This window comes from Selaginella moellendorffii, unplaced genomic scaffold (genome assembly GCF_000143415.4).
Source record: "Selaginella moellendorffii unplaced genomic scaffold, v1.0 SELMOscaffold_1, whole genome shotgun sequence".
Classification (NCBI taxonomy): domain Eukaryota; kingdom Viridiplantae; phylum Streptophyta; class Lycopodiopsida; order Selaginellales; family Selaginellaceae; genus Selaginella; species Selaginella moellendorffii.
Window position 1 is genome coordinate 4,431,365 of NW_003314262.1, and position 24,883 is coordinate 4,456,247.

At 47.1% G+C, this 24,883-nt stretch overlaps 6 protein-coding genes across 6 annotated transcripts; 4 read left to right on the plus strand and 2 right to left on the minus strand.

Annotated features, from left to right (window-relative positions):
• Nucleotides 1-128: 128 nt before the first annotated feature.
• On the plus strand, nucleotides 129-946 carry LOC9658251 (ribosomal protein S12, mitochondrial). Its single transcript, XM_002961619.2, has 2 exons — nucleotides 129-361; nucleotides 411-946. Exons 1-2 carry the CDS (start codon nucleotides 170-172, stop codon nucleotides 834-836), a joined length of 618 nt encoding a protein of 205 aa, XP_002961665.2. The 5' UTR covers nucleotides 129-169; the 3' UTR covers nucleotides 837-946.
• A 1,762-nt stretch (nucleotides 947-2,708) lies between these two features.
• On the minus strand, nucleotides 2,709-3,832 carry LOC9658253 (basic 7S globulin 2). Its single transcript, XM_002962109.2, has one exon. It carries the CDS (start codon nucleotides 3,798-3,800, stop codon nucleotides 2,790-2,792), a length of 1,011 nt encoding a protein of 336 aa, XP_002962155.1. The 5' UTR covers nucleotides 3,801-3,832; the 3' UTR covers nucleotides 2,709-2,789.
• A 6,138-nt stretch (nucleotides 3,833-9,970) lies between these two features.
• LOC9662475 (MLO-like protein 13) lies at nucleotides 9,971-12,400 on the plus strand. The gene is made up of 15 exons (XM_024683463.1): nucleotides 9,971-10,131; nucleotides 10,188-10,245; nucleotides 10,304-10,566; nucleotides 10,629-10,745; nucleotides 10,805-10,865; nucleotides 10,946-11,040; nucleotides 11,091-11,165; nucleotides 11,219-11,304; nucleotides 11,351-11,400; nucleotides 11,453-11,493; nucleotides 11,542-11,712; nucleotides 11,769-11,804; nucleotides 11,874-11,941; nucleotides 11,991-12,051; nucleotides 12,112-12,400. Exons 1-15 carry the CDS (start codon nucleotides 9,994-9,996, stop codon nucleotides 12,346-12,348), a joined length of 1,557 nt encoding a protein of 518 aa, XP_024539231.1. The 5' UTR covers nucleotides 9,971-9,993; the 3' UTR covers nucleotides 12,349-12,400.
• A 6,628-nt stretch (nucleotides 12,401-19,028) lies between these two features.
• On the plus strand, nucleotides 19,029-20,942 carry LOC112348487 (pentatricopeptide repeat-containing protein At4g02750-like). Its single transcript, XM_024681123.1, has one exon. The coding sequence runs from the start codon at nucleotides 19,029-19,031 to the stop codon at nucleotides 20,940-20,942; it is 1,914 nt and encodes a 637-aa protein (XP_024536891.1).
• Nucleotides 20,943-21,170: 228 nt separating this feature from the next.
• LOC112349870 (rhicadhesin receptor-like) lies at nucleotides 21,171-22,118 on the minus strand. The gene has a single exon (XM_024685047.1). The coding sequence runs from the start codon at nucleotides 22,060-22,062 to the stop codon at nucleotides 21,391-21,393; it is 672 nt and encodes a 223-aa protein (XP_024540815.1). The 5' UTR covers nucleotides 22,063-22,118; the 3' UTR covers nucleotides 21,171-21,390.
• A 134-nt stretch (nucleotides 22,119-22,252) lies between these two features.
• On the plus strand, nucleotides 22,253-24,795 carry LOC9658256 (polyubiquitin). Its single transcript, XM_002961624.2, has 2 exons — nucleotides 22,253-22,357; nucleotides 22,619-24,795. Exon 2 carries the CDS (start codon nucleotides 22,638-22,640, stop codon nucleotides 24,699-24,701), a length of 2,064 nt encoding a protein of 687 aa, XP_002961670.1. The 5' UTR covers nucleotides 22,253-22,357; nucleotides 22,619-22,637; the 3' UTR covers nucleotides 24,702-24,795.
• The last annotated feature ends 88 nt before the right edge of the window (nucleotides 24,796-24,883 follow it).

The window sequence follows — 24,883 nt, forward strand, 5'->3', positions numbered from 1 at the left end:
AGGCTCTTCTTTTTAAGTACGTCAAAGTAATGATTCCCTTGCAACTAAGATGATCGCGCTTGCTTGTTTCGATGCGGATGATCTCTGTGGAACGCAAAGAGCATGAAACGAAAGTTGACCATTTGCTTGTGGTTGAAAGTCAAGTCAATTGCTAGGGCGAGCGTAAGCAATGGCAATGGCGACCATGGCGCTATCCCCGTCGAGTTTCTGGGCTAGCGGGCGCTTGTCTTCTCGCAAGGCAGTCGTGCTCTCACGCCCAGTTCCAATTCACCGCAAGGTAAGCTGCTGTGCGTCTCCGGCGTCGTCATTTGAGCCGAGCAAACTGGGACTGGGAGCAAAACTCCCCGGCATTTCATCACAGGTCAGCCCTTTCTCTCGATTCTCTTGCATCCTTGCTAACATCCTCGCAGCTTGGAGCGCCTCCAGTCCCTCGCCTGGACGACCACCAGGACGTCACCGACGTGAGCTGCGATGCCACCACACTCAAGCCCTCCAAGAGCGCAAAGAGGACGCGAGCGCTCCAGGGCTGCCCTCAGAAGAGGGGCATTTGCCTGAGGGTGTCGGTGGTGACGCCCAAGAAGCCCAACTCGGCTCTCCGCAAGATTGCAAAGGTCCAGCTCTCCAACAAGAACGTCGTCAACGCCTACATCCCCGGTGAGGGCCACAATTTGCAAGAGCACTCTTGCGTGCTGGTTCGTGGTGGCAGGGTCAAGGATTTGCCCGGCGTCAAGTACCACTGCGTGAGAGGGACGCTGGATCTCACCGGGGTCGCCAACCGCAAGCAGGGAAGATCAAAGTATGGCACGAAGAAACCCAAGGACGCTCCAAAGAAGTGATACGGAAACTCGGAAATCTGCCGTTGACCCTCGCGACGGTTTTTGTGAATTATCCAGAAATGGTCTTGTAACAAATTGAAAGTCCATTTGAAAGTTGGAATTTGACCACAGAATGTGTGAATTTTAAACCCATGCAACCATCCAGTCATTGGGAGTCAAAAGCCCATTTTTTTATAACGATCGATCCGAAAGATGAGATCAGATCGCCAAATCCAGCAAAAGGGTCTCCCCGGGATTTTGTTCTTGTCGTGCAATAGCAAAGCCCAATGCAGTGCGTTATAATCTAAAGCTCACTCGCTCAATCCCTCCATCGCGTTCTCTCTTTGTTTGTTTGCCTCTGTTACACAAAGAGACGAGCAAACATTCCCACTGTTAAGTGTGTGTGAGTGCCCTTCTCCATTCTCCCGCGGCCAATGGATTTGTTCGTACTGGGGTGGCGATGCGACCGTCCGTTTGAGCTTATCCGACGGATCTGCGCGTGTTGCATGCCGCCGGCGCGTCAGCTAGACACGTGTCCGCAGAGCTACACGTCAGCCCGGCAGCTGACCGGCAAGTGCCCGGCGCCAGCCGGTGGCTCGCGCTTTATGGAATCTCCACTTGGGCATTTCCGCGGGGGAATGGGTCCTGCTCATTTCGCCACTGCCTGTGCGTTGCGTCGATTTAGGGTTTGGATCTTGTGCTCTCGATTCCTCTTCTTGCCGGTGATCGGCAGGGGGATTTCCTGGCATTCTCCACGGATCTTGGGGAGAATCGCCGCGAGTGAGCAGAGAATCGCAGGGATTGTCGATTCCGTGCTGGTTCTGGAATCTGTTGGATTCCGTGGCAGGCGCCTGGTGAAATTCTCATAGCGAGGAGCCGATCGCTCGAGATCTCAATCTATGCGCTCGTAAGTGTCTTGCAAGAAATTATCGGGGGGCGTGGGGGGAATCTCTCCTGTTCTTGCAAGATGTCGGAGATCACATTCCTCTTCCGGAGCCATCCCTTGGTCACTGGATTGCTCCTCCTCGGCCTCAGCCCAGTGTGCGTCCTCATCCTGGTGCTCTTCTCGCCGCTGCTGGTGATGTTCATGCTCTTCATGCTGGGGATCGCGGGGCTGGCCCGATCGAGGCGTCAGCTGGGGCGTCACAAGAGCCGGCGGAGGCGCTACAAGCACCGCAGCGCCGGCGATGGATTCTTCTGGGGCGACGATCCGGTAACAAGTGGGAATGAAGGGCTGGAGAGCGAGAAGCAGCAAAGGGTGAACGAGTATCTGGAAGACCAGCTCAAGAATCTCGAGGACCTCAGGCCGCTGGAAGCTCCATTTTTGGGAATCGACGACGCCTGGGTGGCTCCTCTCGATCCTTCCTCCTCTTGGGACGGATTGGACGACGACGACCACGACGGTTTCTTCCCGGACAATTGCGGCGCTCGCAGCGATGTGTCCGACCTGGGGGATGAAAACTCCGGGAGTCTAGAGGTTTGGCAGCAGCAGAGAATTGGCGGCACATAGCTTTCGGGTTCTCGTGTCGATCGAGCGCGTCGGTGGGATTTTCACTGGATCATGGTTTTGTGGGTGAGAATTTTGGCAGGACTTCTCTTACACCCCGTCTCCATCCACTTGATTTCTCAGGATCGCCGCGCCTTCAGGATCGTGTGGTGGGGATTGTGTGGACGGATTGATCAACCGCCGCGCATCGTCAATAAAAAAAAAATTGGGGATATTCCAGCCCTTAATTGTCAAAATCGTCGTGCACAGGCTTGTGTTGTCTCGTCTTTCTAACGCATCGAAATTTTCTTCGCGTGTACTTGAACCAAACCATATAATCTATATAAAAGATCTCCATCGATCCAACACAAATGTCAATAAGCTGCTTTCCCAAGGAAAGCAAAACATCGCTACCATAAACGTTTATTACGTGGAAGGAAAGAAAACAATCGCTGATACTGTAGTAAAGCACGCGCAGTTTACCAATGCTAATTTACCATTGGAGTCAATAAATCGGCACAATTACCACCCATGCCTACCAGCGATTTACTAATGCCCAGCGTTTTCTTCGCGAGATTGAATTCCAGGACGTGGTCTTGCTGCTGGAACGTTCCAATCGCCGGGGTGGAATCCTCGCCCCCATTGACAATCCCCACGCAAAACAATCCGGGCTCTCGCGTGGGCACCAAGTAATTCGCCGCCCCAATCTCCCACACGAATCCCCCGGCAAACGCGAGCCTGATCGTCGGCAGGCTCTCCATCGCCGCCGCCGAATCGATCCGGTAGCAGAGGTCGAGCGCCCCAAATCGAGCGTTGGCGCGGCTCACATTGGATTGGGCGACAAGGCGATCGCGCAGGGCTCTATAGGACGCGTCTGGTAGGGCAGTGTAGCGGCGATGCGTCCCAAAGAGGGCATCGCGATCAAGCGCTATCCTCACGCCACCCAATTCAATGCTTGCCACCCGAGCACTGTAAAAGCCTGACGATGCTCTCAGGCGCGAAAGCCCTAATTTTAAAATTTTAAATCCCCGGCCACTCGCGCCAAATCTATAGCTGGTGGCGCCAAAAAAGAGAGCGCCATAGCCGGCAGAGGGCAAGCAGTAGGAGAAGGTGAGAGGGAGGCCAGCTGCCCTCGCCAGCTGGGCGTGTAGGGCTGACTCAGCAGGGCCCAGGCCAGCGATTCGTACGGGGGCGCACGCCACCTGGATCTTGCGTAGGACGACAGGTGGACCAGTGGTGGTGGAGAGCGTGAAGCTTGTGTTTGCCAGCGTGGGCTTGGAGCAGGGATAGAGAGGGAGCGTAGCGCCGGTGTCGATCGTGAATGGCGTGGGCTTTGGATGATCGCCCTTGCGATGGATGGCGAGAATGGCGAGGAAGCTTTGATCGCCGGGCTCGCTCGTCGTTGGGAGGCGAGAGGAGGGCTGAATTGGGGCAACGAGCGCGGCATTGGCGATGATGCCATGAAAGAGCCAGAGAAAGGGGAGGATCCGGGTGATCATGGCGGAAAGGAATGGAAGATCTCCTAGGAGCAGCAGCAATGAATGTAGAAGCCTTGATGTGGTGCTTAAAAGCAATGGCAGTGTCTCCCATTCCATTCCTTGGTGTTCAAGCTTGTCTCCCATGACTTTGGAGTAAACTTCACGGATTTGATTTGAAACTTCGCGCCAACTTTTCTAGGGCTTCACAGCAGGAATATTTCTAACGAGGCTTTGTTGGGTTTTCCAAGGAAACAGATACACGACGAAAGTTTCCCTTTTGCGATTCGGCCTTTCGTCTTTTAGGTGATCCGCCACGGTAGGGGAAGAGTCTCACGGAGGAGGTTCTCTGGAGATCACTCCAACATGGGCATTTGCGCTGCCACTTTTATTTTGGTCTCATTGCTGCTGAAGCGAGCGATTCACTACGCTGACAAGAGCTTTGATCGAGGATTGATCGAAATTGGAAGTGGGTACGCAAGCGTCCGGAGAAAGTTCTCGATAAAGTAAAAGAATTATTGATTCTCCCGAGACTCAGAGCATGCTTTTGGGATTTCTTTCTCTCCTGCTAAATGTGCTGCATCCGTCCATAGCCAAAATCTGTGTCTCACGCAGCTACATCAACCATTTGCCTCCCTGCAAGATCAATGCGAATGAGGTGCAATTGCTCGGAGAGAGCCCCAAGAGCAGCTCATTGCCGCCACACTCAAGGAGGCTAGTATTCCTCAATGTAGACAAAGATCATCCACGAAGAGTTCTGGCCAGCGGGAGAAACACAGTATAGCAGTGCTTCCAAAACGTATATTACATTCAAACAATCACCATTGTCTCATTGCTAGATCCCATTCATCTCGGCTGAAGGTGTTCATGAGCTCCACATTTTCATCTTTGTGCTTGCCATTGGTCATGTCGCCTACAATTGCTTTACATTACTATTAGCCAGCCTCCAGGTCTTAAAAATGATCTAAGATTATATCAACAATATTTCATAAGAGGGCACAGGCTCTGCCTGGTAATCTTTTCCATAATTAAAATAATATTATTTATTCGTGTGCAGGTGGAAAAATAGAGCACATTTTTGAGGAAGTATACCAACTCAATTTGGAACACGTCTCATACTCTCGGCTGGATCGTAAATCAAAGCTTAAGTTCAATACTTAAAAATACTTAACCTGACCTTATGATGTTCCAGGCTTGTTTCTTTGGGCAATTTGGTAGCGTGACATTCACAGAATACAATACTCTCTGTCAAAAATAAGAAAAACTTGTTTCACACATGCACTTTCTTTCTTCTTGGTAGAATCACACATTTGACTTTCAGAAGTATGTACTTATGTTCTTGAAGACAATTTCAAAATGGTTGTGAGGGTGAATATTATGGTTGGTAATCAATTATATGATAATATTATCATTATGACAGCCATAGACAATCCAAACAGCGAGGAGCTCAATTATATGATGGTGCTCAAGCCATTGGAGTTTGGCCCACCATGCTTCTTGAGCCATTGAAGTTTGGCCAATCAAATATCAAAAACAATGGTAAACTAACACATAAACCATGTTACAAACCATTATTTCAAACTAGAATACTCACAAAACCATAAAAATTGTATTCCATTTCGCATCATCGCCAACGCAGCACTTGTCACCCTAATCCAGCACTTGTCACCCCAACCCAACCCTCTTCTTGCCTCCCAACAATAAGTGAGCCCAGAGACCAAAGCTTCCTCACCATTCTCGCCATCCATTGCAAGGGCGAAGTCCATGCCATTCATGATGGACACCGGTGCAACAATCCCCCACTAAGCCCATGCTAGCAAACACAACCACTGGTCTACTTGTCATCTTACCACAGTGACTCAGTAGGGCCTAGGGCACACGCCACCTGGATCTTGCGTACGGATATGCCGACTCAGCCCAACACGCCCCTGCTTGCCCAGTCACATCATCTGGCGAGCATTCAGAGCCCTGCATGATCACCTTGGTGGTGAGGATCGAGCCTGATATTGATGATGTCTGGCAGGGAGGAGTTGGATCAGATTGGAGATGTGGCAACCAGGCCCACGAAACTCCATTGTGAGCTGTGTCAGCGCTTGCTCTACTGGATCGATTTAGCAGCTGTGATGGGGAGCCTGCTAACAATTAGGCTCGCATTTAGCAAGGGACTTGGTGACCACACAGAGCTTAGATTGTTTTGACTGGGGATTGTCAATGGGGGTGAGGATTCCATGCTGGCAATTGGAACGTTCCAACAGCAAGACCACATTTATAGCGGCCCTCGTGCTGACATGGCTCAAAAGTTCAATGTGGAAGGGGACAGGTTGTTAGCGAGGATCAGCTGGCGTGTTCTTGAAGTATCAGGGGGATAGATTAAAGGGGAAGGGGATTTTGGAGTTAGCGTGAGGCTAGGAGATCAATACAAGGTGGGAACCGTTATAGTGTCATTGGGTTAATAAATCACTAGTATATACATGTTTTATCTAGGGTCACTAATGACCCTCTCTCCCTTGAGCTCATGCTCCCTAAATTCCTTTGAATGCAGAAACATCATTAGAGGCTGGGCAATTGTGTTGTTACAAAGGAGGAATTAAGCACGCAATAAGAGTATAGCAGCTGTAGAAGTAGGTGTCCATTTTCCACCTATGGTTGTTCACACCTACACACCACTACATGGTGGGAAGTGGTTGTAGATGTGGGAAGATTCACTATGTAGATATTGTATTTTTCATTGCCCTTTGAGTGACCGGAAATATATTTAAAATAATTTTAGGATATTTATCATTTAATGGTTGTTATTTATTTAGATTGATCTTGTATTTATAATTTATAAACTTATTTATAATTTTTTAAAAACCTTTTCTAGTATATTCTTTTTTATTCTACCATCTAATGGTTGATATGCAATAAGATTAATCTTGTGTTTATAAATTAGAAACATATTTATAGTTATAAATTTTATTTGATCAATTGGATTAATAAGTAGGAATAACACTATTATTAAGCAAACCAAACATTGTTACATGCAACATTAGACCATCATTCATAAGGTTGATTGAGTTGTCAATTGACTAGCTTTGTCTGAAGCTAGTTGAACATTGATGTATGAGATAACCCTCTTCCAAGTAGGAAGCTTGAAGGGTTAGAGCCCTATAAAACATCTCCTTGTATGTAGTTCAATTCTAGTAAATTGATATTGAAATTCCTCAAACTTGTCCCTCTAAAGTATAAAGTGCAATTATAGAGATCTTGTATTAGGAGATCTCTTAACTTCTCTTACAAGCTCTCAATTCTTCTAAATGCCCTTAAATGCCTTAGCCCTGTAGAGAGGAATATTTTAGGAACTAACATATTTTAAGTGTTCCATGTCGCAAAAGATGACTATGATGGGATTGAGTAAACTCTCCAGTGTAAAAAGAACTTATAACAAAGCTATAAAAGTCATGCTAAAATGCTACACCAAATGAGGGAAATGTGAAATGAAGAAGAAAACCAAAGAGACTAAAGGAAAAACCTAGTGGGATAAATCCTAAAGGCAAATTAAACACTTAGTGAAAGTAGAGAAAAAATAGAAAAAAAAGAGGAAAGCAAAGTTGAAAAGATAGAGAAGAAAAATAAAATAAAAAAGCAAAGAGGCAGGGAGATTAAGGATAACAAAAATTAAATTTAGATTATGGCTACATAGTCTTCAAACCTATGTGAAATTCCTTGAATAAGCTTTGAAGTTGCCTTTAAAAGTTTCAAGAGTGGATAGTGACAACAGGATGTATTACTTAGTGGTGGTAAATGCTAAAGTGAAGAAGATAATGAATGTGTGAAGGAATAAATAAAGGCAAAAGTGTGAGAAAGAATAATTATAATAATGAAAAGGTGAAAGTTAATAATGGCAATTTGAACTTGAAAGTTGTAGCTATTATAAACAATTCAAAATGTTAGTGTAGTGCATGTGATCATGGGATGAGATTTAGATATACTGTCACCATGAATCCTTGGAACCTTAGGGGATAAATGGGGATAAAATAGCCACTAAGGGCTCTTTCATTAAGCAATTTCCCCTTTTTCAGTTGGTTTAAGGGGAGAGAGATAAGATGTGTTATAGTTGGTATCGGAGCAAATGGCACAAGTTCAATTCCTATTGATTAGTGGCTACTTAAAAAAATATAATATACCCTTGAGCAAGGTATATTCCTACCCCTAAATTTAAAATCATACATATTGGGCATCCATGCATATGTCCTTCCTCTTATGTGGAGTATCCACGGATGAAGGTAGCCACCATGGGACTGCGGTACGGGTGGATGACTAGTTGCCTCATATGGAATAACTGGTAGATTCAATGCGGAAATGGAAGTGTTGGTTCCCCTTGGCTCCTCAGATTTAATGCGGAAATGGACTCCTCAGTAGGGGTTGTTAGTCAATAATCAATGAGGACATTGATATCTCTGAAGGGGGGGGGGGGTGAGTGTAGTTCCTTTTGTGTGGAGTATCCACGGACGAAAGTAGCCACCGTGGGACTGCGGTACAAGTGGATGACTAGTTGCCTCACATGGAATAGCTAGTAGATTCAATGCAGAAATGGACTCCTCAGTAGGGGTTGTTAGTCAATAATCAATGAGGACATTGATATCTCTGAAGGGGGGGGGGGGGTGAGTGTAGCGCATGTGATCATGGGATGAGATTTGGATATACTATCACCGTAGATCTTTGGAACCTTGAGGGATCAAATAAGATAAAATAGCTAAAGGCTCTCTCATCAAGTAATTGCCCCTTTTCCAGTTGGCTTAAGGGGATAGAGATAAGGTGCGCTACAGTATCCTATCCCTTTGCTCCTTGGGCTATATACTCAGGAGTTGCTCCATGAGGACATTGACATCTTTGAAGCGGGGATGAGTGTAGCATATGTGATCATGGGATGAGATTTGGATATATTATCACTATGGATCTTTGGAACTTTGGGGGATAAATAGGGATAAAATAGCCATTAAGGGCTCTTTCATCAAGCAATTGCCCTTTTTCCAGTTGGTTTAAGGGGAGAAAGATAAAGTGCGCTACAATATCATGTCCCTTTGCTCCTTGGGTTGTATGCTCGAGAGTTGCTCTATGGTCCGGTTCTATCACTCGTTGGCTCCAACCTTAAGGGTTTGACACCGTTCTTTTGTTCAGTGGCCCAAGGCCCTGAACTTTGGGTTCCACACCACTGTCTTATGGACACGTGATATGTCACACGTGGTATATAACACGTGGCATATGGAGGGTTTAGGTTTTGCTTCGTAGTGTTATCCTATGGTAAATCATCATAGGATAAAGGGTAAAAACCACATGCACTACAATTGAAAACTTCATTTAATTGTGCATTTATCCACAGATGCTTGGAGCAAGAGAATGTGTTAGCAATTAATAGCTTGCTTAAGAAAGTGGCTTGGGCATATGCTAAATTATGTTGGCACCACTCCAAAAGTTTTAATATGTCACAATGATGTAAAGTTTCAATTATATCTTTTAAATTACATGTCAGATTTAAATAATCTCTACTGTTGTTAAAAAGTATTTATCCAGTGCAAGTATTTGTTGCAAAGAATGGCAATGGTGTGTAGAGAAAATAGTGAGGGATCTAGTAATGTGATAGTGATGAAAATGATTGTCGCAAATGTAACTATAGGTATTGAAAATTACCTATTAACAAATTATTTCAGATATTATTATCTTACTATCATGAATTCAAGCTAGTTTGAAAACCAGTCAATAGACCAGAAAAGCATTAAAAAAGGAAATCTTAAACTATCATTTAGTCATGAAGATTTGTGATCATTGCCGAGGAGTGGCATCAATGAATGTAAAAGCCACGATGTTAAGACTTAAAAGCGCTGGTGTCTTCCGTTCCATTTCTTTGGTTTTTAAGCTTGATTTTGGAATTTGATTGCACCAAAATTTCTAGGGCTACAGTTCACTTAGATCGTGGCATAACGTAGAGAGAATTAAGAGCAGAGGGATTGGATCATGAAGAATTTCTAGCAAGGCTTTATCTCCTGCCAAATCCGTGTTGAATGGTTCGTGGATTCTAGGTGACTTTCCATGGAAACAGTGATTAATGTTCTCATGCACGACGAAAGTTTCTCCTTTGGCGATTGATGTGATCTCTTCTCTCTCTCTCTTTTTAAAAATTTGTTTTAGAGCATGTTGACGCTATTAAAATGGACATTCGTCTTTTGGGCGATCGGCCATGGCCGGGGAAGAGTCTCACAGCAGCTTGCAAGGCGGTTCTCTGGAGATCACTCCAACATGGGCATTTGCGCTGGTTTGTGGCGCTTTTATTCTCGTGTCATTGCTGCTGGAGCGAGCGATTCACTACACTGGCAAGGTATACATCCAGACGAACTTTGATCGAGGATTGATTGCAATTGGAGTGATTGACAGTGGGTACGCAAGCGTCCGGAGAAATCTCTAGACAAAGCTCTTGACAAAGTCAAAGAAGGTTGCGCCAAGTCTATGAATTTTCCCGAGAACTTATCTCTTCATCTCTCTTGCCTCAGAGCTCATGCTTTTGGGATTTCTTTCTCTTCTGCTAAACGTGCTGCAGCCGTCCATAGCCAAAATCTGTGTGCCACGCAGCTACATCAACCATTTTCTTCCCTGTAAGATCAACGCGACTGCGGTGCAATTGCTCGGTGAGAGCCCCAAGAGCAGCCCATCCCCGCCGCACTCAAGGAGGCTACTTTTTGTCAATGTAGACGAAGATCACCCGCGAAGATTTCTTGCAGGCGGGGGCAACACAGTCTCGGAGTGCTTCCAAAAGGTTAATTATCAAATTATACTATATGGCTATCCAAAAAAAATGTTGCTATTGTTGTTCACCAGGGAAAGATCCCATTCATCTCAGCCGAAAGCATCCATGAGCTCCACATTTTCATCTTTGTGCTTGCAATTGGCCATGTCGTCTACAGTTGCTTCACATTACTATTAGCCAGGCTCCAGGTTTGAAAGGGTATTTAGATTATCAAGCTCCTAAAAATGTGGTTTGACATTTTACCCAGGTTCATGCATGGAATGCCTGGGAGAAGAGGGCACAGGCTCTGGTTTGCGAGGATCCACCAGGTATTCTTCGTTTAATATTATTAACAGAATTCTTATATTCTTATAAAAATTATTATTACTATTCGTGTTTGACAATGCAGGTGTGGCCTCAAATAGTGGCCTGAAAAGACAGAACACATTTTTGAGGAAGCATACCAGTTCAATATGGAACACGTCTTCTACTCTCAGCTGGATCGTAAGTCAAAGCTTAATTTCAATTTTACTTAGTCTTGCCTGGTGTTCCAGTCCTGTTTCTTTGGACAATTTGGTAGCGGTGTCACCTTCACAGAATACAATACTCTTCGTCAAGGTTTTATCCATGTAAGCAAAGTTTGACGGCCTCATACAATACTTTCTTTCGTTTTTTTTCTTAGAACCACAGGCTTGCAAACACATTTGACTTTCACAAATACATACTCCGTGTTCTTGAGGACGATTTCAAGAAGGTAGTTGGCATAAGGTAACGGCAAATATTATGGTTGGCTATCACTTATTATTATGAACAGTTCTCTATTGTGGGTGTTTGTTGTTATATTCGTGCTACTTAATGTCAATGGTATGAGACTTTTAGTTTGATTGGGCCCTTTAATAAAGCTCTCATTTTGCAGGGTGGTATACGTATTTCTGGATTGGATTCATCCCTCTTGTGGTATTATAGAGCTGGATTAAGGTAGAATTTTCACGAATAATTCTGCAGCTGCTACTTGTGGTTGGAGCCAAGCTCAAGCATGTAATTCTCACGCTGGCTGTCGAGATTGCCGAAGAGCAGAGTGGCGTGAGGTGCGTGGTTGTGAATCTAAGAAACAATTTGTTCTGGTTCAAGAAACCACAGATCATGCTTTACCTTATTCACTTTATACTCTTCCAGGTAACTGATCATTCCCAAAAAATATTATAAATATGTTCATTGTTTTATTTTTTCAGAATGCATTTGAGCTCGCTTTCTTCGTCTGGGTTTGGGTCAGTGCCTGTACCTTTGGTGTGCGACATTCTCTAAATTTTTATTTCTTTTTTATTATTTTTTCCCAGACAAGTTTCGGTTTCGGTTCCTGCTTCAGAAACAAGCTCAGCTTTGTTGTGGCACGCCTTGTTATTGGGTAGGGAAATTTTTGTAAAATCTCTTTTAACTCTTCCTCCTTTTGCTAGATTTCTCATGTTGGGTCTCAGCAGCTATAGAACTCTGCCACTCTACGCACTAGTAAGCCAGGTATATCATCCAACTTTAACGAGGAACAATTAATCTTGTTTAAATTTCTGTTTCAAAAAGATGGGAGACGACTTCAAATTCGGGGAGCAAATCCAGAGCGCTCTCACAAACTTACGTGCAAAAGTCAAGGCCACCAAGAAAAAAGGTGGCGGACAATCAAACGCAAGCTCCAACGGCCACCAGCATAGTCCAAGCTCTAACAACCATCAGGAAAGGAGCTCAAATGGACATGACCAAAGTTCTCATCAGGAAAGAAGTTTGCAGGATAGTCCCAATGAGATCGTCCACGAACCATAGATTTGGACTAAATAACCATTAACGTTTATAGAATCTTATTTACATGCGAAAACAACTGGTAGATCTGTGTTGGTGGATGAGAAAGGCCATGCAGGTTTGTGGGCACTCTTTATAAACCCCACCCCATTTCCCTCTCGACAGTGTCGTGTCTCAGTTCATATGTTTTGATCGTTTCTCTCATCCCATGGCAACAATGCTGGTAATTCTCATCGCTATCTTCGTCTTTGCCACTAGAGAAATCTGAAGATTCAATATATATGAATCGTAAGTAAAATTCAGTTGAATCACGCAATGAAAAATTTCATAACAAATTTCACAATCTAGAGCTAAGCTTACGTAGCATGTGACATGTGCCATGCCTACATGGCAGTATTGTGGGAGGAGTAGAACAATCGGTGGATCGTTTGATCAGGCGAGCTGCAAAGATTCTTACCGGGCAGGCGATCGCGCTACCATGATCGATCGACTGGTGCGGCGGATTGACGAGCGCTCTCAGCCGAGAGAGATAGCAGCAGATTGGAGCAATCGCGTGGATTGGAGGTGGGGTTCTCATCTATGGCACAGCTCTGGCCTTCCATTCCGATATATGGCACAGGGATCTCGCAATGTCGGCCACGATGTCGTGCGGCCAGCTCCATCGCCCGTCACGAATTTCGGTCTAGGACGAGAGTAGGTGCGAGTGAAGATTTTCATTTTCTTTTTCCGACACCTGCATTCGTTTCTATCCGGCTTATGGGAATTCAGGGACAACAAAGGAGGGAGCTCCAAGAGTTTTCCTCTAAGCAGCAGAGGTCTAGAAGGAAAACTCGTTCTTTCCAAGGCTAAGGCCGGGCAGGAGAAAAATGGTGGCTTACTGCTGGGGGACCTCTTCGCCAGGTTCCGAGAGTATAGATCAGCTGAAGAGCGAGCGAAAATCCAACGAGGCGCCTGAATTCGAGTAAAGGAACTTCCAGCGATGAAAGCCACTCGTTCACCACTACTGCTAGCGTGGAGGACGACAAACCAAAGTCCTGGTTCGACAGGATACCAAAGAGATGGCAGATTGTAGAATTGTGCTTCTTCACGTTCCTCCTGTGCAACATGGATCGGGGATGGTTTTTGAACTTTCGTTTCTCTTTTTGGATGGAAACTTAACTGGCTCGACTAGAAAATCTTTGTGGTGTTATAGGTGAATATGAACATAACTATTCTCTCAATGGCTTTCGAGTTCCATTGGAACTTCACCACACTCGGGTTAGTGCAATTGTCATTCTCTTGGGGATATCTTCTCACACAGGTATCTTGAGTGGAGATTTGACGCTTCTTTCTTGCAGATTGCTGGAGGTGTGTGTGCAGACAGCATTGGAGGGAAGGTTTTAGGATTTGGATTTTAGCCAACCTTCTTGGCTGGCGGAGATATCAAAAGGCAGGCAACCACTGGACGCTTCTCCAAGCTCTCCCAGCCGACGAAAGGCGTCCCTTGACGTCCTGGTGACAATGGCGGAGAACTTTACCAGGCTACTTTTCCTCCTAGGTCGTCACAGCGGACAATGGAGTGTGTTTTGCTCTCAAGCCCGCGGCCAACTAGTTAAGTCCTTTCGTTTTCCCTTAGAAACTTCTCTGGCTTTGCTAGCTTTTGTGTTAGTCTAGGCCATCTTTCTCTCGATCTCTCTCTGTTTTATTTTTCTCTTTGGCGTCTGACTTGTGGGATCCACAGGTGTGACTACTCGGTGCTTCAAGCGATCACAACACCCTACATGAGAATAACGTAAGACGACTTTGTTTTTTTCAACTCCACTGACTTCTCTAAAACATGCAGAGATGGAAGTACATTGCAACGACGCAACGAAACCGACGTAAGCCCCCTTGCTCCTCTTGACTTGTTGCAGAAACTAGCACAAACTTTCCTCCGTCCTTTCTCGTGTTTTACTCTCTCATTTCTCCAGGTTGAACTGAATTGCCGGGCCATATGTATATATGCGCTCAATTTTGGCCCTTCGTTGTCGGTTAAGCATTTGCAGCATGGTTTTATGATGTACAGGTGATGCAATCCATTGGTTTTCTTGGCAACTTAGCCATGTCCATTCGCCTTCTCTGTTCCCATGTAAAATCCTCTCCATATCTCGCTTTAAGTGGAAGTTTGGTTTGATATTTGGTCTCTTGCAGGGTTGGATGCTTTCTCGCAGTCAGGATTGTATTCCAAGCATCAAGATATTGGCCCTTGCTATGTGGTAAGCAATTAGTCTGGCATATCATACTTCTGGTCGGAATTGATACTGAGCTTGTAACAGGGAGTACTCCCTAATACGGCGGGAGTTCTTGCTGGTGTCGGAACTGCTGCAACAGCTTTTCGTCTTGGTAAGGGTTCCTACTTTTCGTTCCTCTGTTTTAAGCTATTTTTGTTCTCACTGATCTCCAGGAGCAACACATTCAACAAGCAGTGGATCAACCAGACAAGAGCAGCATGAAGGCAGCCACACCCGAGCAAGCAGTGATCCAGCTCCATCAATAACAGTGGTGCAGCAATTTAGCTTTAGCAAGCAGCAATCTAGCACCATCAATAATAGTGGTGTAGCGATCTAACTCCAGCAAGCAGTGCATAATTACCGACAAACGCATTTAGAAATTTAGCATTTGCAAACGCTGCGTTTGTGCTCGCCTTTGTCGGCCGTTTGCGTTAGTTACTAAAATCTTTAACTAAGTTAAAGAATATTTTTTTCTTTTACCCTTTCGCTGTTCTTGAGCTGAGCGAGCAATGCTGAAGAGAGAAGAAGAGCTGTGGAGAAGGATTGGGGTAAGGACACCATCCTCGGAAGCATATGATAATGCTCAGCATTGTTGGATTTGTAAGCATTGGAACAAAGAGTATGGAGGGTCTTTGAAGCGTTGCCAGGCACATTTGGGGTGAATCCCAGGTCACCAAATTGCTTTGTGTGATGAGAACCAGGAAGTTTTTTGGAAAACTTATCCAGAAGATAACTTGAGAAGAACTTGGTGATAAAGAGCAACTGGAACTAACACCCAAATACCACCTACTACAAGATCAAACACCCAAATGTCACATAGGGACATAGGGAGTGGAGGCAGTGGAGCATTTATGGGGCAATCTTCTCAAGGAAGCTCTATATACTTAATTGGAAATGCAACTCTTGATGGCCATTTGCCTAAACATGCAACTTGTCACAAATGCTGAGTTGGGGCATCTGGGATGCAGAACTCAAATGACTCTCAAACAGTCTTTTGAAAATTAATATCACCGAAATGTAAATGAGACTGTGAGGAGGTTCATTTATGCTCATGCTCTTCCCTTTAACATCATTTGTTCACCTTTAGGGAAGACATGGTGGATGCTTTACTTGTTTCTGGAAAGGGATATAAAGCCACTATGATCAAATATGAAGAATTTTGTGTTTAACATTTGAATGAAGAATGTAAAAGTTTGAGGGAGAGGATGTAGCTAATCAAAGAAGGATGGAAACATTATGGTTGTAGTATCATCTCGGATGGGTGGCAATGCAGCAGGAAAAGGTAGATTATCAACTTCTTTGTCAAGGTTGCATGTTCTTAAAATCTGTGGATGCATTAGATGCGATCAAAACTAGTTTATATCTCTATGAGTAATTACAGCCAGTGATTCTAGAAGTTGGACCCAAGAATATTGTCTAACTAGTCAACTAGTCTTCCTATTGCATGGATGGAAATGCAGCAGAAAGAGGTTGATTACCAACTTCTTGGCTGTGGATGCATTAGATGCAATCAAGAGTGGTTTATATCTCAATGAGCAGTTATGGCTAGTAATTCTAGAAGTTGGACCCAAGAATGTTGTCCAACTGGTTACAGATAATGCAGCTATTTGCATGAGCATGGCCAACTTATGATGGAGGAGTTCCCTCACATCATACATGGTTGTTGTGTTTCCCATGTTCTTGATTTGTTATGCAAAGATATTAACAAACTTGAATGGGCACAACCATTGATTAGTGGATGTGAAAAATTGGTTACCTTCTTCACAAAGAAACCAAAGCTTCTAACTGCTCTCTAGAAGATTACACCATGGGATCTTATGAAGCCAACAATAATACAATTTACTTATAGCTACTTGGTTATAAGCCAATTTGTGGATGAGAAAATGCTGCAAGCTATTCAGCAATTTATTGTCAGTGATGTTTGGCTTGATATGTAGAGCTGTATCTGGAGCAGACAAAGTGGAAGCTTTAGTGAAGAACAATGAGTTTTGGATGCAGTGTTCTGAGCTTCTTGTGATCATGGCCCCAATTCAAAAGCTGTTAAAAATAATTGATAGAGATGGCATAGGGATGGGCATCATCTTTGAAACTATGGATCAAATACAAGAGAGCTTGCAGAAATTAATTGATGATGATGTGGTGGACAAGCAGAGAATTGAAGCAGTTAAAGCATTCATATATAGTAATGATCAGTCTAGTCCAAACTATTGGCTTATGATGCACAATTGTCTACAAAGTGTGGGCCATTGTTTACATCCATTGTTTATGGACATGGAAGAGGATGTCGAAGCTCACAATGATACCCATGCATACTTTGAACAGATTTCAAAGGGGGATTTGAAGCTTGATGAAAAGTTAATGCTTCAATTTCATGATTTCAAGAAAAATTGACCTACAGAGATGAGACTTAATCTAGAGTATGGATCTCAACTCCCTAACCTGCAAAAGGTGGCTATACGAGTGCTCAGCCAATGCATTTCAGTTTCTGATGTTGAAAGAAATTGGAGCACTTGGAGCATTGTCCAGTCTAAGAGAAGAGCTCAATTGCTAGCTGTGAATATAGAAAAGTTAGTGTATTGTTACACTAACTTGAAGCTAGTCCAACTCATAGAATTGGGAGAAGCTAAGAACTTTTTTAGGCGATAGATGAAAGTGCTGTGGAAGATGAAGTTAACAATGATGATCTGGGACATTCGAATATTTAAAAGATGCTTTTAGAAGCTTTTACATTTCTTTATGGAGCAAAATTCGACAACTTGGGTTTATGCATTTGGGATGTTTGTGAGTTTGCTTGGTAAGTATGAAGCAGTGATCCAGCTCAGCAAGCAACGATCCAACTTGATCCAACTCAATTTAGTAACACAGCAGCAAGTAATGATCCAGCTCCATCCAGCAGTGCAGCAGTGCGGCCATGAGTAAGAAGCAATCCAGCTCCATGATGCTATCCCAGTGTTTGTAACTGAGCAATGGTTTAGATATCAATTCAACTAAAAATCAAGATTTATTGCTGATGTGGCAGTCTATTTTCCATATATGCAGTGATCTTGGTACCACCTGAAAATCAAACATGCCAATGTTAAATCACTTATTACAAATCATACATTGTGAAACTATTGTAGTCTCATATTCATGATTCACATGGTAAAATTAATTATAATTGAATCTCTTATGAATTTTTTTTAAAAGAATTTACAAATGTTTCATTTGAATTTCATTGATCATGAAATTCAGTTTTTCTGTAATGCGCATGCTCACCACCCTCACTCATTCATGCCACTGACGAGGATATGCTCTAGGATGTTTGCATCGCTGTGTAAGCCCATGGCAGCAGTGGTGGCCAAGGACTTGAAGTGGGGGGTCTTTTCTAGTTACAAAAGAGGTAACCTCAAGCTCAAAATAGTTTCCACAACTAATGGTGCATGGAAAAAATCATGTACTACACAGGGGCAGTGCTCTACAAAGAAGCAAACCATCGAAACTGTTGCGATCCTGTGGAACGTGTTGGTAAACTTTTCTTCTGTTTGAAGATGTGAAAAGTGCTGTAAAAAACACTCACTTCCAGATCAACATTGCAGTGCCGGTGGCCGTGGAGTTTCCTAGGTTGCCATATACCCGGCCTGGGGAATATATAGGGCTGACGGTAAGTTCAAGCATCCAAAAGGCGGGGGTTTGACAACGTCCCAAGGCATGTTCTATCCAAGACAAGGGATCAACAGCAGGAAGAGCTGGAAAATGCGATCCAGATCGTTGCTACCGCGGTGCATGATACCGTCGTCGACGACGAATAGACTTCCGCCATCACCTCTCACAAGATCGCCTCGTCTTATATCGCAGCAGGGCTTCGTATCGACGTCCTGGGCAAAGTTCTCAACTATGACACGGCCACTGCGACCTTCGAGAACGGCGTCTGTGCCGAGTTCTTCGAATCCAAGTTCCACTCGCTGCTGCTGCATGCTGCATTGTTGCTTCATGCGGTCTGTGACGAAGAACAAAAAAGGCTCGTTCGAACTGGAAGTCCTTTCTCAAGGCTACGAGCTGAAGCTTTCTCGAGAGTGTGGACCTTACCAGAGACATTGCACCGGAAGAGCTTGATCGCACAGTCAAGCCGAAGGATGCAGCGACGTGAGCATTTGATCTGCGGGAGCAGAGCTTTCCCGCTGATGGCGTCCGATAAGAGAAGCTGCGAATGTGGCCAACGTCCCGGGTGTATAAAGGTGGAAGCTTGAAGCTTGTGTTCGCTGTCTCAGTCTTTAGATTCGACGAGTTCACAGTCACTAAGAGGGACAAGATCATGGACGATCATGTCGATATCGACGTGAAGAAGGCCTGCTGCTATTTGGGAGGAAGAAACAAGTTGTTTCACTGCCCTCATAACTTTTAGATCTTCCAGCAAAGTACTAGCACTCCACAAGCTATCCAGTGAATGATTCTCGCCACCTTTGGAATGAAAAGGAGATGGAAGCGAGAGAGCTCGTGTCGATGATCCGGAATGGCGGCTTGCAGGAAGCCCACGCAAGGATCCAATCCCATCCCCATTGCGCAGGCACTTACCTGTGGAATGTGACGCTCACGGAGCTCGCCAAGAGTGGCCGCCTGATGGAGGCCAAGAGCTTCTTTGACAATGCGATGCCGATCCACGATACCATCTCGTGGAATGTGATGGTGGTGGGATTTGCCCGGAATGGGCATCTTGCGGACGCCGAGAGAGCCCACCGCGAGATGCCACAACCGAGCCTTGTGTCGTCCACGGCAATGATCGTTGCCTACGCGGAGAATTTTCGATTGCAAGACGCTAAGGAGCTCTTCGATCGACTGCCGGTGCTGGATCTAATCGCCTGGAACGCGCTCCTAGCAGCACTTGCCCGGGCATGGGATTTCGTGGGCTCGCAGAGGGTGTTTCGATCGATACCCGAGCTGGATCTCGTGTCCTGGACGACGATGGTGGTCTTGTTCGCGAGATCTGACAAGGCGGCGGTGGCGAAAGAGCTCTTCTCCCGGATGCCCGAGCGGAATCTCGTCGCGTACAATGCGATGCTGTCGATAAGCGCGGAGAGAGGCGATCTGGAAGGAGCTTGGTCGATCTTTGCCACGATGCCGGAGAGGAATTTGGTGTCATGGACGAGCCTGATGGGTTCCTGTGCGGAGGCCGGGGACCTCGATCGCGCAAATGCCCTGTTCCACGAGATGCCCGAGAGAAATCTCGTCTCCTGGACAGCGATCCTCAACGCCCACCAGGGAAACCTCGATGCGATGGAGGAGATCTTCGCCCAGATGCCTGCGAGGAATCTAGTTTCCTGGACCGCGATGATCAGCGCCTACTCCCAGGCCGGGAAGATCGAGAGAGCCAAGAATCTCTTCGAGCGACTGGAGGAGAGAGACCTCGCCTGCTGCAACGCGATGCTGTCCGGCTACTCGCGCGGCGGCGATCTCGCCGCGGCCGAGAATCTCCTGGCGAGAATGCCATCGCTGGACCTGATCTCCTGGACCCTTCTCCTCGCCGCGCTCTCCCAATCCGGCGCCCTGGAGAGGGCCAAGCGCTGCTTCGATGCCCTGCCGCAGCAAGACATCGCGACGCTCAACACGATGATCGCCGCGCTCGCGCAGTGCGGCCAGATCGACGCCGCCAAGAACACCTTCGACTCCATGCCCGAGCACAACGCAGTGTCGTGGACGGCCCTGATCACCGGACACACGTACGGCGGAGATCTCCCCTCGGCCAAGCACGCGTTCGATTCCATGCCCCAGCAAAATCCCACCGCCTGGAACGCCCTGCTCTTCGCGTATGCCCTCAACGGCCATCTCGCGTCCGCGCTGGACACCTTCCAGCGAATGCCCCACCAACGGACGCACGCCACGTGGGCAGCGCTGCTGACTGGATATGCCCACCACGGGCATAGCGCCCAGGTGGAGAGCTTGTTCCGCGAGATGGCGATGGTGGAGATGCCCTGCGAGGCCGCGATCACGGCGCTGCTCGTCTCCTACAGCCGCGCTGGGGATTTTCGATCGGGGGGGAGGCTACTGGCGACCATGGCGGGCGATTTCGAGATCCGGGCGAGCAAGCAGCACTACTGCTGCGTGATCGATCTGTTGGGTCGAGCCGGGCATCTGGATTCCGCGATGGAGCTTGTGAGAAGCATGCCGTTTCATCCCAGCCGGCACGACTGGACGTGTGTGATGGCAGCGTGTGGGAGGATCGAGTGCGAACCAGGCGATGGAGTCGTCATCCGGGTAGCCGCCAAGCGCTCGCTCGTGGAAGACGACCGACTCGAGATCGATCGAGACGTGGGGATGGGTCAGTGGAGTGGGGGTTACGTGTTGCTCGCGAATTCGTACATGCTATCCACAGTGAATCTAAAGGCTCAAACTTGATAGGCTTTTAGAACAGTTCCACTTTCACACTACAGTTCTCTGTGGGCCACACTAAAGTTCTTCTTTGCAACAGCGACATTCCCAAAGTCTACATTAAAATTCTCCAGCAGAGAAAACAAAGTGACTGTCCTAGACTGAACTTTCAAAGGGTAGCTAGCATACAGTGTCACTAAATATTATACGTAGTGATCTTCTGGAATGCGAGGAAAAACTTGAAAGAACAGTGTGGAAGAAGATCGAATCACTCGTTTGTAGAAAAAGGTGGCTGATAAGTTTGAAACGTATTACATAACTTTGGATTCTGACACGAAGAGTCGCGATTTAGACAGAAAGAGAGGAGCCAACATTCTAGATGTATAGGTAGTAGGGACACCACATGAAAAACCAACCAGTCACAAAAGTTGGCAGCTTATTGACAAGAGCTTCCAGTCCATGGAGCTTGTCGATATCAAGTCATCCCGATGAGCTCCCGGAGCTTCTGGAGGAGATGAGCATCGATCTGGAACGCCCTCTCGATGACATCGTCCAGGATGGGCGGGTCCGAATCAAACACGGCCTTGGCAACCTGGGAAACTCCGGGGTTCTGCGAGTTGAACCCGGCCACCGCCACCGCGGGCTCCTTGTCAATGTTGATCTGGAAGTGGATCAACCCGCGGGGGAAGACGAAGAGCTCGCCGGGATAGATGGTCTGCGCGAAGAGCTTGTTCTGCGGCGCGGTGGTGACGAAGCCCACGTAGAGCTTCCCCTCGACGAGGAAGAGGAGCTCGGTGCCCCGGGGGTGGACGTGCGGGGGATTGACACCGCCGGGAGCGTAGTCGAGGCGGGCAAACGAGACGCCCAGCGTGTTGAGCCCAGAGAAATTGCCAACGTTTGCAGCGGTGACGATGGCGCCGAGCTTGTTGTCGGTGTTGCCCGGGTTCTTGAGGACGCCCGACTTGAAGTCCTCGGCCACCACCGCGGCGAAGGGCTTGCACCCCACGCCATTGATCGTGGCGGACGTGTTGTCCGCGACGCAAACGTCCTGGAGCATGTCCTCGTCGGCAGCGAGGATTGGCGTGGGGGCGATCGTCATCGCGAGGAGAAACGCGAGGATGACCACCATGATCGACATTGGTGCCATGAATCCTAGAGAAACTATCACTCGACGAGCTTCTCTTTTTAACTCACTAGATGAGCTTGGGAGATGGAGGGTGTGGGTTTTAAAGAGGGTCTGGGACAATGACAGGGCAACCTCTTTGATGCGCGGAATATGCGAACGCTATGGCCTTGGAGTCCAATTAACACACGGCAGGGAAGAAGCATCTTGGCCGTCCACGTGAGATGTTGATCGACGGTTGAGGCGGGGTTATGGGTGTTGAAATAAGGAAGCCAAGGCTAGGGTTTGATATCTTTTGGGGCGAAGGCGGCGTTTTGGGGTAAGCGCTAGTGCTCTGTTTCTAGGAGATTTTCTTGTAGATCTGGTGTCACGGCGTTGCTAGGTCGTTTGTGGGGTGGATTTGTGCTCGGTTCTTAGGTTTTCTTGTAGATCTGGTGTTACAGGGTTGCTGGATAGGTTTTCTTGTAGATCTGGAAGTGAGGTCTTGTGCTTGTGCTCGGTTTGTAGATCTGGTGTTTGTCTTATTGTTTGATGTCTGGGTTGTGGGCTCAATTTCTAACTCGATCTCTTGGCTGTGTAGGTGATTCTCGTCAGCAGATATGCAGATATTCGTCAAGACCTTGACTGGCAAGACAATCACCTTGGAGGTGGAGAGCTCTGATACCATCGATAATGTGAAGACTAAGATCCAGGACAAGGAGGGAATTCCTCCTGACCAGCAGCGCCTCATCTTTGCGGGCAAGCAGCTCGAGGACGGTAGGACGTTGGCGGACTATAACATCCAGAAGGAGTCGACTCTCCACTTGGTGCTTCGTCTTCGTGGAGGGATGCAGATCTTCGTCAAGACGCTCACTGGGAAGACAATCACTCTCGAGGTGGAGAGCTCGGACACCATCGACAACGTCAAGACAAAGATCCAGGACAAGGAGGGGATCCCACCGGACCAGCAGCGTTTGATCTTTGCCGGGAAGCAGCTCGAGGACGGTCGGACCCTTGCGGATTACAACATCCAGAAGGAATCAACTCTTCACTTGGTGCTTCGTCTTCGTGGAGGGATGCAGATCTTCGTCAAGACTCTGACTGGCAAGACCATCACCCTTGAGGTGGAGAGCTCGGACACCATCGACAACGTCAAGACTAAGATCCAGGACAAGGAGGGTATCCCACCGGACCAGCAGCGTTTGATCTTTGCCGGCAAGCAGCTGGAGGATGGACGCACTTTGGCGGACTACAACATCCAGAAGGAGTCGACTCTCCACTTGGTGCTTCGTCTCCGTGGAGGGATGCAGATCTTCGTCAAGACCCTGACTGGCAAGACAATTACGCTTGAGGTGGAGAGCTCGGACACCATCGATAATGTCAAGACTAAGATCCAGGACAAGGAGGGCATCCCCCCGGACCAGCAGCGCTTGATCTTTGCTGGAAAGCAGCTCGAGGATGGACGAACTCTCGCGGACTACAACATCCAAAAGGAGTCGACACTCCACCTGGTTCTTCGTCTGCGTGGAGGGATGCAGATCTTCGTCAAGACCCTGACTGGCAAGACCATCACGCTTGAGGTGGAGAGCTCGGACACCATCGACAACGTCAAGACAAAGATCCAGGACAAGGAGGGGATCCCACCGGACCAGCAGCGTCTCATCTTTGCGGGGAAGCAGCTCGAGGATGGACGAACTCTCGCCGACTACAACATCCAGAAGGAATCGACGCTCCACTTGGTGCTCCGTCTACGTGGAGGGATGCAGATATTCGTCAAGACCCTGACTGGCAAGACCATCACGCTTGAGGTGGAGAGCTCGGACACCATCGACAACGTCAAGACAAAGATCCAGGACAAGGAGGGGATCCCACCGGACCAGCAGCGTCTCATCTTTGCGGGGAAGCAGCTCGAGGATGGACGAACTCTCGCCGACTACAACATCCAGAAGGAATCGACGCTCCACTTGGTGCTCCGTCTACGTGGAGGGATGCAGATATTCGTCAAGACCCTGACTGGCAAGACCATCACGCTTGAGGTGGAGAGCTCGGACACCATCGACAATGTCAAGACCAAGATCCAGGACAAGGAGGGGATCCCACCGGACCAGCAGCGTTTGATCTTTGCTGGCAAGCAGCTCGAGGACGGGAGGACATTGGCGGACTACAACATCCAGAAGGAGTCGACTCTCCACTTGGTGCTTCGTCTTCGTGGAGGGATGCAGATCTTCGTCAAGACCCTGACTGGCAAGACCATCACCCTTGAGGTGGAGAGCTCGGACACCATCGACAACGTCAAGACCAAGATCCAGGACAAGGAAGGAATCCCTCCGGACCAGCAGAGGCTGATCTTTGCCGGCAAGCAGCTCGAGGATGGACGCACTCTAGCCGACTACAACATCCAGAAGGAGTCGACGCTCCACCTGGTGCTTCGTCTTCGTGGAGGAATGCAGATCTTCGTCAAGACACTCACTGGGAAGACGATCACTCTGGAAGTTGAGAGCTCGGACACCATCGACAACGTGAAGACTAAGATCCAGGACAAGGAGGGCATCCCCCCGGACCAGCAGCGCCTCATCTTTGCGGGGAAGCAGCTCGAGGATGGTCGCACCCTGGCGGACTATAACATCCAGAAGGAGTCGACCCTCCACCTGGTTCTTCGTCTTCGTGGAGGCATGCTTGCCTGATCCAACGATAAGTTTCATGGCGATGGCAAAGCTTTCTCTTGTATCATGAAAATCTTATTCGAATAGAGGAAGCAATGTTATTACAAGTTTCTAAGATAGTGTGGTGGAGTTTCCGCGATCCATGATATACACTCGACATGGACCTGGACGCGTCCTTGTTGCACGAAGGATCTCCAAGGAAG